Source organism: Aquila chrysaetos, chromosome 23, assembly GCF_900496995.4.
Source record: "Aquila chrysaetos chrysaetos chromosome 23, bAquChr1.4, whole genome shotgun sequence".
NCBI classification, from domain to species: domain Eukaryota; kingdom Metazoa; phylum Chordata; class Aves; order Accipitriformes; family Accipitridae; genus Aquila; species Aquila chrysaetos.
Window position 1 is genome coordinate 20,008,755 of NC_044026.1, and position 10,701 is coordinate 20,019,455.

The following is a 10,701-nucleotide window of genomic DNA, read 5'->3' on the forward strand; positions in this document are numbered from 1 at the left end:
ACCCAGATGGTTCAAGAAATGTATGTATTTTGGTGGCATAAAGGCAAAGTCTCAGAGCTCCACTGATTCTTTTTTTTTTTTTGATGCTGTACCTTTGTTTTAATTTTCTGTCAGATTTACTGCTCAGTTTCAGTTTATGGTTTCATCCAGTGATATAAGGGCATTGTTCCACTGTTCCTTCTCCCTCCTCTGTTATGTGGCCGGATTTCTTCAGACCTTAACTTGGAGTTTCTTAATTAAATCTCCTTCTGGTCAGAATCGCTCTGCTATATGCAGTTTCAGGTGGTATGATAAGGCATGTGAGACCAGTGGTATGTCGGGAACTGTGTCTAGCCAGCTCTAGCTCAGCTGAAGCTTTCTGTCTTCCTCAGCCAGTCCTGCCTCCTCATCACTGTTCCAGTGGGAGGATGCAATTTTCTCAAGCCTGCCCAGATTGCCACTCATATTGTTAAGAAATATTAGTTGATCAGCTTAAATAAGTAAGTTTTAAATAGAATTAATTGCTTAGACTTGTAATGTTGTGTGATTTAGTATGCTGCTCACTTACTTAGCAGGAGTAGATAGATTTGCTGAAGCCTTAAGCTGCAAGCTGTAAACTTTCACCTAGATTTGCTGAACTTGTACTGAACTTGTATCTCTTCAAGCAAGACAAGGCCTTCAGGGCCAGCACAAACCAGAAGATGAGGAGGGTACAACTGTCAACAGCAACTGCAACTCGACAAGATAACAGCCTGCCTGGTGACAGTGAAGGAATCCAGTATGGAGTCAGAAGGTGTCAGAAGATCTCAGGCCAAAATCACTATTGGACCAAAGGGCGCGTGAAAGGTGCGTGGAGATCGCATGAGGGGCAGATGCATAGTCCGTAAGGGTATAATTGCCTGGGAATTTCTTTGTTCGAGGTCCCTCCCTGGAGGCACTCAGCTCGAGCTGATCCTGCTGCTGTACCACTCTATTAAGTTATTTTTACGAGATTTGATGCCTGAGATTCTGGTTCAGGAAGCCAAGGGTTTGAACTGCGGAGTGACTAACACCGGACACCCAGACTGAACTGTGCTTCTTTAACACACATGATTATTCTTTAACTCATTTCTCTCAAAACGAGCCTCCTTATTTTAAGCACTTTAAGGTGTGATTCCATGGCAGCTTCAGATGATATGAATCCCAACTTCTCCCACCCCCTCCTCCCATTCCCTGCTCTGTGTTCCCATCTCTTTTCCTGTGCTGGCACTTCGCTGCGTCTCACACGGGGCATTGCTAACGAGGCTGGGTTTGGCTGTACAGGTGAGGATACAATAAACAACTAAAAGGGACAGTTTCAGGATCAAGTACCGCCGTCGGGAGAGCAGTGACAAGTAGAGGTAGTGCTGTCTTTTCTGTTTGTGCTGTTTCTTTCAGGAGCTTCTGAATACCTTCTGTTTGCATTTTGTTTCAGTGTTGCAATTTGTACTAATTACCCCTCTTTATACCGACTCCATCGTTTGTTCCTGTAAGAAATTATCCTGTCACTTACCCATTGAACTAGCAATATACTGAACTAGTACTTATCAAATTGATGAAGATACATATGATGCTTAAAACAATAATATAATAGCCTTTGAGTATTCCACAAACCCGTGACAATGCAAATGTCATGCAGTCTAATTTTAGACATGACACAGTGAGTCTTCTGTTCATTGGCCTTTGTTTATTGTCTTATAACCAGCTTTAACAAGGTGGATTTTAAAGAATGAGCTCAGTATTTTCGTTTCTAGGCCATGAATGATAACCCCCTTGTTTATTATGGATGGATTTTTTAACTGCTAGAGTTGTAAAATCCTCGGTATTCCAGTTTAAATGTAAGGCAAGTCTTCAGGGGATATATCCATTGACCATAAGACATTTGGGGTCCCCAGCCAAGAGTTTGTTCTCTAGGTTATTTCCAGCATGACTTGAGACACAGAAGAGAACTGCCTGGAGCTGGGGAGAGAGGCAGGGTGGGAGGAAGGAAGCTTATATCAAATAAGATTAAATTTGCTTGGGTTTGCCTGGTATGGTTTATGTCAATTCTTGAGGATTTTTGTTTGTTTGATTGGTTGCTTGGGGTTTTTTGTTTGTTTGTTTTTTTAATTAATTAGAATATGGGAAGTTTGTCTGGAATATTGGGTCTTGTACCAAAATTAATAAGGCCAACATCCTGGCATTTGGCACATCATGCATGGTGTTAGTGCCAAATCTGAAGCCCCTAAAAGAATTTTGCTGTGTTTTCATTGTTAGCCAAAATGATGGGTAAACCAAGAGGCCTTTATAACATGAATTATTTATTAATTCCAATGGAAAGTTTGTTTACTATATTTTAACAGCTTGCCTTCCCCCCCCCCCCCCTTTCAGGAAAGCAACCCAGTCTTTAGTAAAGAAAGGCTTTGTTCCTGCATCCCTTTCAACCATCTCACTACTCGAAAGAGTAGGGCAACATGCATTAAAAGTGTATACTGTGTCTTTGCAGGTCTCCATTGAAGTAGGTGGTGGATGTATGATTAAGACATTTTATTGTTAATTTATCTTCTTGATGCTCAATATCAGACTCCATTTTCATTGACTGAGTAACTGTGGAGTCATTATGAAGGCAATAAGAACTGAGTTACTAGCCTTGGAAGTGATTACTGCTAGATTTTTGCCTCTTGAGCGCCTCCAAACAGGATGTTGCGTTATTATATGCAATTCTCTTCCCTGATGTACTGTCTGAGCGTTGGCCAAACTTGTCAGTGTACCACTATGATTCATGCAGAACACTTAATCTCAGTGGAGCCAAAGTAAGTATACATGAGACCATAAATGACAGTTTTCATTGTTATGCTCCTTTTTTTAAGTGGAGCTCTCTCTCTTCATGAAATATTATTTAGTGTAATCTAGTAGCCTGATTGCTAGATGCTAGTAAATCATCAGATCATGCCTGGAATCCTTACCCACCTGTCTTTTCTCTGTTGGTGTTACAGGTTTGCCTGCGAGAGACTTCTGGACATTAAAGTTCTTTTAAATACGATTGGTTTCTAAATGTCATGTGTGGCTTTCCCTCAGGAACATGGATGTCAGGCCACACGTGTGATAGGCACAGCTACAAAACGAGCATCATGGATGTTCATCCTTGAAGTTGAATTTTCAGAGCTGAAGGAGTAGTTTGAAACCGTAAGTGCGGTCTTCCAGCCTGGTTCTGAGAATTACAGAGCCTAAACCATGGCTTACACATGTCATTTGCTTTGGAAAATAAAACCCTGCTTTTGAAAGTATCTGAATATGCACAAATGAGGTAAGGAAATGTGGTAGTTGCCAGTCAGCGAGGGCTTCCTCTTATTTACCATGTTTATTAGCTTGAGCCTGGTGCAAGGCACAGCAGCTGTTTGAATAAGACATGCACAAGCCAGCTGGTAGCATTGTGTATGTTGGGCTAGTGAGCAGCAGATTTCTCTTTTTTTTACTTAGGTGATGTTCTTATCTTTCATTTTTCAGTGTTTATATTGGAGTAAGGCTTCAAGGCCCCAGAATTGAAGAAATGAACTGCTGTGCAGACAGTTATGAAGAAATTTTCACAACTCCTAATGCTCCTTCCTGCTCCACTGCTACAAACTGTGCCACAGCACAGCAAAGAATTGAATGGTTTCTGAAGCAAGTGTGTGAGGAAACTGGGCTTTTCAGCCTCACAAGGTAGTTGTTGGGAGGAAGGGAGAGAGAGGGAGAGGAGGCTGGGATTTCTGAGACTGCGTCAGTACTTTACTTTAAGGAGTTGTTGAATAAAGCATCTTACATATATCTTGCTCATCCTCTGGCACTCCTAAGAAAGCAGCAGCTGCCACGGCAGTTTGTGAAGCGGCTGATGCTGCAGGTTAAGCAGTACGTACTTACTGGATCCTTCCCTCAGATGAAGTAGTACTTGGACAGGCTTGTGCCGAGCTGCTCCATTTTGCCCAGGATGAGGAATTTTTTTTATTATACCAGTGCACAACTCTGGTTAGGACGCCTGTGAAGTCAGGCACATTCAGAGTAAGACAGTGCGTAGGCTTTCTGGAACACAGTTTGATCACCCTAAATCCACTAAAGTCCTCATTTAGGCATACATGTCCTTTTCTGTCCTTGCTATGAAACAAGTCCAACTGATGATCCTGTAAAGCCTCTTATCCAGCTGCGTGTGGAGCCTGGTCTAACATAGCCCAGAAGGTACTGCCTTTTGCACCAAGGAGATAATCCAGTTTCCAACTTCTGACTTTCCCAGATTGGCACATTGCTTTGTGCAACCGGGACAGAAGATACAGACTTGCATAGCATGTGTCCAAATTTTCTGGAGATAGAAACTTTGCATGGAAACTTGGAAACTGATTGGAATATGAAATGGTAGCCCAAAACTAAAATGTTCCATGTTATAATCAGACTCCTAAATCTCCCAAGCTTCCGCACTGATCCTATAGTATTACAGTAAGCTTTCATTTCACATCCTTCTGGAAAACTCAGTATAACTTCCTCTGTCGTTTTAAAGAAAATATATTACAAGATCTGCCTAGTTCTTGCCACTACCATAAAGGGACGATGCAGGCTGTAACGCCTTCATTTATTGCCATTTTCTTTTTGGCTGAAGGGTTTAAAGAGGATGAAACTGGGGCAGCCAAAGGCCTGTAAACCATTTACTTCCTAATTTTAAAGGCTCAAAAAGAATTTAAATGATGCCTAGATTTTGTGCTGGCTGTGTCCACATGTGTGAGAAAATTTCATCTGTGTGGATTCCCATTCAAGCCATCTAGACCACCTCTGTTGCCATTACTTTGTAAAGCCTATCTTTGCAGTGCCACCCTCGTCTGACCTTAAAGCTGCCAAACACCAATTACAGCAAACGTGTTTGTTGGGGAATGTGTGCATCAGTTGAAAGAGTGTGTACCTGGGATCTCTCGGTTTTGAAGGATTTTGAAGAACTAAAGAGCACAGGAAATGAAGCTGATGAAGCTCACCATGAGATCTTATGGAAGGCAAATGTGATCTTATAAACAAAATCTCTATAGTTGACTGTGTCCCTTTACACTTCCACATACTACGAAGCACCAAAATTTGCGTGTTCAGCTGTTCTGGCTGAGATCACGTGTGATCATACAGAGGATAAGGATGCTGTCTGTTAAGTCCTCGTTGAGCCTCTGGGTTTCTTGATTGGCAAGTGAACTGATTTGGGACTTGCTTTTTATGCTCTGTAGGAGGGGGATGGTGTTTGGGATTGTTACGGGTTTGTGCCGCACGTTTTTTTGGGAGCAGGGTAGGGTCCGCAGGGCCGGCTCCTGTGAGAAGCTGCTGGAAGCTCCCCCGGCTCCGAGCCGGACCCGCCGCTGGCCCAGGCCGAGCCCGTCAGGGACAGTGGAAACACCTGTGGGAGAGCAGATTTAAGAGGGGAAACCTGCAGGGGGTGGGGGATTGGGATGGGAGAGGAACCCCTCTGTGGGTACCGAGGTCAGTGAGGAAGGCAGGAGGGGATGCCCCCGCAGCCCGCGGTGAGGCGGCAGGCTGTTCCCCCCAGCCATGGAGGGGAGCGGAGGCCGCCCAAGATGGCCGGGGCTCTGTGGTAAAGCCCGCGCGGGAGCAGGCTGGGACTGAAGGACTGCAGCCCGCGGGAAGGACTCACCTTGGAGAAGTTCGTGGAGGAAGAGTGTGCGGAGTCCTCCTCCCCCTGAGGAGGAAGGAGCGGCAGAGACCAGGTATGACGGACTGACCCCATCCCCTGTTCCCCTGCGCCGCCGGGGGGAGGAGGGAGAGAGAACCGGGAGTGGGGCTGAGGCGGGCAGGAGGGAGGGCTGGGGGGAAGGCGTTCGCAGGCCGGGTTTTACTGCTCAGTGTCCTTGGTTTGGTTTGATTGGTACTAAGTTAAATCGATGTTGTTCCTTCCCCAAGTTGAGCCTGTCTTTTGCCCGTGCCCATGAGTGGGGAGTGATCCCTCCCAGTCCTTGTCTCGACCCACGAGCGTTTCTTTACATTTTCTCCTCATCCCGCCGGGGCTGGGGGAGAGGACTGAGCGAGCGGCTGCGTGGTGCTTTGTTACTGGCTGGGCTGAAACCATGACAGGGATACTTTGCCTCACTATTTTGCTTCACTCTTCACAAATTCATGAATGTCTTCTTGTCTTTGGGTGTTTTACGGCTCTGGACTTGTTCTTCATCTTGTTTGATACCTTAGCTTTAGATCACTTTGTTCCTTCTGTTCATTCACATATCTTTCTTTTTAATATGTGTTCTGCTTCTTCTGGTACTTTCACACACACACATATACACACACTTCCACTCGCACTCCATTAAGTCTGATGTTAATATTTCTTACAAATCACTGCAAGCTCCTCCTTCTTCCCTGAAAGCTTTGTTCCTCAAGTGCAACCCTCCCTCTTTATTTCCATCTATATGGTAGCATATCAAATACAGGTGGAAGCCTGTCCCAGTAAGAAGGCCCCATTTACTCTCTGACTTTAGGATTCTGCCCTATTCCAATGGGTCATTAGTGGAACAAAGCCAAAAGGACATTCAATTATTTGCTCAAGTCTGAAAGGCCAGTGTTTCAAAACTGCAGAGTGTGCCACTAACAAGGATGAATCCTTTGGCAATGTATCCTTTCTACTGAAAATACTTGCCGTGTGGAACCTAAGACCCTTATTACAAATTCATGAATGATTTTAATCCATCCTGGCAGCTTTCATAAGCATTGCAGTCATCTGGAAGCAAAAAAGATCATTCATTGGTTTGTGCAAAATAATACAGCTATGCTCATATTTGATCTAGCTCTCTAGTGGGAAAGGAATACTTAAACTTTTTTAAAAAAATTAATCAAGAGACGTTTCTGTGATATTACATCGCACCAATCTATTTAGAAGTCATATTCAATAAGAGATAATAACTCAAGGCAGAGCATCAACAAAAGAAAAAAAGATGTCTAAAATGTGCACAGCACTTGATGTGTTGGAGGAGTTGTAAAATAGTGTTGTAAAACTTTACCAGTTGTCAGAAACTAACACTCTAATAGGAGAATCTGGCTATCGAGAAGTCCTTTCATTTCTTTATAATTCTTTAAACTCTTTCCCCAAAACATGAGTTTCTCTTTGAGCACTCTTAACTTAGGCACCATTTGTTGCAGAGAGAAAGCTGTCAGAAAGGAAATCAGATTTGAGAGCGAGCAGCTTTTATTTCCCTGGGGCATTATGGTGTAAAATGATAGCAACAGTCAACAAGTAACATTTATTGTGGTAGATGCTTAAAGAAGTACCCAATAGCTGATTTCTAGTACAATTTTCATAATATTATTTTTCCGAGTAAGCAACTGTTGTGGAAACAAAAGAGATACTGTGTGATCACAAGTCAGAGAGGAATTATGCATGGGAGAGGATGCATTGAAATGAGTAGTGTTCCAGAGCTGTGGTGTATAATACAGTTGACCCTGATGTCAGGCCAAAACTAAAGATTCAAACTTTCAAAATTCCATCTCTTATTTCTGTAAGAGCCAAACACAGCTGAGCTTTGGGTAGGGCTCCTAAATGCTATGAAATCTCTTCATTCGGTAGGTAGAACAGGCTTGTCCCACTTGCTTAGATTTGCAAAAGGAACTTGGGTAAAGAAAGGTTATAATTAATCTCTCTTCCCAGTCTGCCATGAAGAAATTAGTTTGACAGCTTGCATTGCCACTGATAAATAATATCAATAAAAAATAATAATAATCAGAATTAGGCATCCCTCCTCTCTATTCAGTCACGAGTAATTTGCATTGAGGGGGTACCAAAGAACAGTGTAGTGAAATCGCCCTCAGGCAGCTAAACAGTCTGAAGAAATTAAGTCTGTGTATAAACTACATGTAGATTAAAAAAAACCAACCAAACAAAAAAACCACCAAAAAAAAAAAAAAAAAAAACAACCCCAAAAAAACCCCAAACCAAACCCGGAGACCCATGCCTGAAACAGAGCAACAAGCCGGGGAATATTTAGGTTGGTTTATATTTATTTACAAATGTTGGTAGCAGATGGTTACCAACATTCCATCAGTATGGATGTTTAAGCAACTTAAAAGCTGTAACAAACAGCACAATTTATGTAGCAGCTCGCCTTCTTTAGCCCACTCTTACTTGCGTTACCCAGAACAACTCCCATTACAATTCATCACACAGCTAAGTAGCTAAAAAAGGAAATAGATGCAAGTGCAAAACCAGGAAAGCAGCATGGTTGTCCAAAACTAGAGATCAGTGGTTTCTCCATCATGAATGCCTGCTGTGGGTGATAGTTCCATGCACAAATTATTGTTTTCAGAAGATTTCTTCCTCTCCTAAGTACAGAGTGTACCTTGGTTATTAAAGCTTGTAGAAGCTACAGATGTAGACGCTGCCTTAGCTACTAGATAGGCATAATTTATCTCACTGCTCTCTTTTTAAGAGAGCATATATTTAGCAGACAAACTAAACTAGTCTGCTTTTTTCCCCACATTACCCTTTTATTTTCATGCAACATCCAAGCTGGATGAGATGTGGTGATGGCTGCCAGATGAAGGTGGCTGGTCAAACGGATGCCTATGATACCTATTGGCTAAAAAATACTATGTAAAGAAAATAAATACTTACAAATGGAGGTCTGAGCTGAATTTCCCAAAAAGAAGGCCTCACATCTAAGAATATTGCATCTAGAATTGTCATACAGGATATACATTTTTTTTATACCTCCCACTGAAACAGTTTAATTCAGGTGGGCTCCTCTTTCTTGGATACCCAAGTCACTCACAAATTCATGAAGAAAGATTATGCGTTCATAGGCAGCTGGACAGAACTACTTGTGATACCAAAGTGGAGGTAGAAGAAAACAATTCTATCGCCTTAAAAGGGATGGGCAATATAATGAGCAAGCAGTGATTTAAAAATGGAAACATGAATGCTTGCTTTGTAAATATTTACCATGAAGCTGACTTTCCTGTTCCTGTTCAAGCAAGTGGTAAGGAACTGGGTGGTCACTTGTTCAGGAGAATGTCGCTGTAGATGTCCCGGAGAGGAGGATACCACCATCGTTTCTCTGTCTGAGTTGGCCTCACAGCCTGCCTGGCACCAGAAACCTCCATTCAGCAAGAGCTCAAAGTGTGCGTGTGCACGTGTGTGCATGTGTTTCTGTCTGAGAAAGGATTACTGACTGTACACCTGCAAATTGAAAGAGGTACTGACTACACTAATTTGATCCTTCCTGGGAAAATTCTATGTACAGTGGTGATGCAACGTCATAAAAACCAGGTGCAGTCTGAACCGGAAATGGGTGTGGTTTAAGCTGATTTAATTGATTACATTAAAAATATTAAGAGGCTGAGGAAAAAAAATGTTTTTCCTTTCCTTTCTTTCCTTTCTATGTAGTACATGCTCAAAACAACTTGTGTGAGAGTGAGTATCTCCTTAATTAGGAGACGTGCGCTTTTAAAAGATTCTTTCTGCATGACTTGATGCGTTCCGCAGCAAGTTTTAAGACCGGGATGTGCATGTTTAGATCCGATGCGTGCAGGGTATATGCCCACCGTACATTTTGCTGAGGTCCCCTCTCAGCCGTGAGCAGCTCTGAGCTTGGCCGTGAGCGCAGTGTGTGAGCCTTTCAATGCCCCAGCGTGGCTGATGCTCCCGTCGCCTCGTGGTTCCTGTACCCGCTTGCGTGTAGCGGAGCCCGTAGCTCTGTCTGCAGGGACCTGCCCGTGTGCCGCCCGCAGGAGCCCTGGCACGGCCGGGCTGACAGGGCTGAGGGACGGGGATGCAGGGCTGCCCGTGCTCCGGCGTGCCTGCACCCTCGCTGCAGATCCACCCAGTCCTAGAAACAGACGGGTGCTAAGTCAGTTTTGGGCCTTAAAGCAGCGCCAGACTGAAATCGCCAGACTGAGGAGGGGATGATGGATGGGTGCAGGCTGAGAACTGGCTGAGCGCCCTGAATAACTCCGGTTTAGACATCACCGCACTGAAGGAGACTTTGGCAGCATCTGCACTTACCTTCCACTGAGCGCTGAATCATCCTGCTCAGCTGGGCTCAGCAGTACCTGGCCAGGGAAGGGACGCCAGGGAAGGATGCCGCTGCGCCAAGGGGCCGTGCCTGGCTGGGGCTCGGAGCAAGCTCTGGGGCTCGGGGCGCTCCTGGTTCCTGGGCCCGTGCACGGCCGTCCTCCCACCCGCGCAGGGCAGGCGCCTACGGAGCCAGACGGAGCCAGACGTGCGGGGTCTGTCTCTGAGAAAAAGGCAGATCTGCCAGGCACCAGGCAGGCAGATTTATGTGGTTGCTCTTCTCTCCCTGCGCTGCAGAGTGGAGCCCGTGCCTCACCATCTCTTGGGAAGCAGAAGCTGTGGGCCTTGCCGGCGGTGTACGCAACCGGTGCCGCTACACTTGTCTTGGAAGTTGCTGGTAATGACATATTTAGGTTACAGCAGATGACATTTTCATTAGTGGTGCTGTTTCTGGAGAGGAGTGCTGAGTAGTGATCATTATTATTGCTTTAACAGATTGTATCTGTGCACAGCTGCCACCTGCCACTCTCAATACTGCGCTGTAGAGACAGCCCTGGTTTTAAGTCCTAGTGGGTGACCTTATTATCAGTTCCATGTTTTCAAAGCCCACAGAAGCCTGGCCCCAAATTATGCAATTTAGAAATAATTACATTGGAGGGCTCCTTTTTGTTGCTGTTTGGCTTCTGGGTCTTCAGTATCCATACAGGTCATTT

At 44.4% G+C, this 10,701-nt stretch overlaps 1 protein-coding gene and 1 long non-coding RNA gene across 2 annotated transcripts; one reads left to right on the forward strand and one right to left on the reverse strand.

The window, feature by feature from the left end:
• The first annotated feature begins 1,200 nt into the window (after window positions 1-1,200).
• On the forward strand, window positions 1,201-4,605 carry LOC115334599. The gene is made up of 3 exons (XR_003921187.2): window positions 1,201-1,358; window positions 2,368-3,162; window positions 3,484-4,605. It is a non-coding gene; the product is annotated as an uncharacterized LOC115334599 (long non-coding RNA).
• A 2,185-nt stretch (window positions 4,606-6,790) lies between these two features.
• LOC115334598 lies at window positions 6,791-10,472 on the reverse strand. Its single transcript, XM_029998980.1, has 2 exons — window positions 9,980-10,472; window positions 6,791-9,803 (listed from the first exon to the last, which is right to left on the reverse strand). Exons 1-2 carry the CDS (start codon window positions 10,393-10,395, stop codon window positions 9,488-9,490), a joined length of 732 nt encoding a protein of 243 aa, XP_029854840.1. The 5' UTR covers window positions 10,396-10,472; the 3' UTR covers window positions 6,791-9,487.
• Window positions 10,473-10,701: the final 229 nt, after the last annotated feature.

What these genes read in the sequence shown, in the direction of transcription:
- LOC115334598 (XM_029998980.1), bottom strand. Translation starts at nt 10,395, where the DNA reads ATGTCATTACCAGCAACTTCCAAGACAAGTGTAGCGGCACCGGTTGCG. An exon ending in GATTCAGCGCTCAGTGGAAG is followed by an intron (nt 9,804 to 9,979) that starts GTAAGTGCAGAT and finishes GTCTGTTTCTAG; the next exon opens with GACTGGGTGGATCTGCAGCG.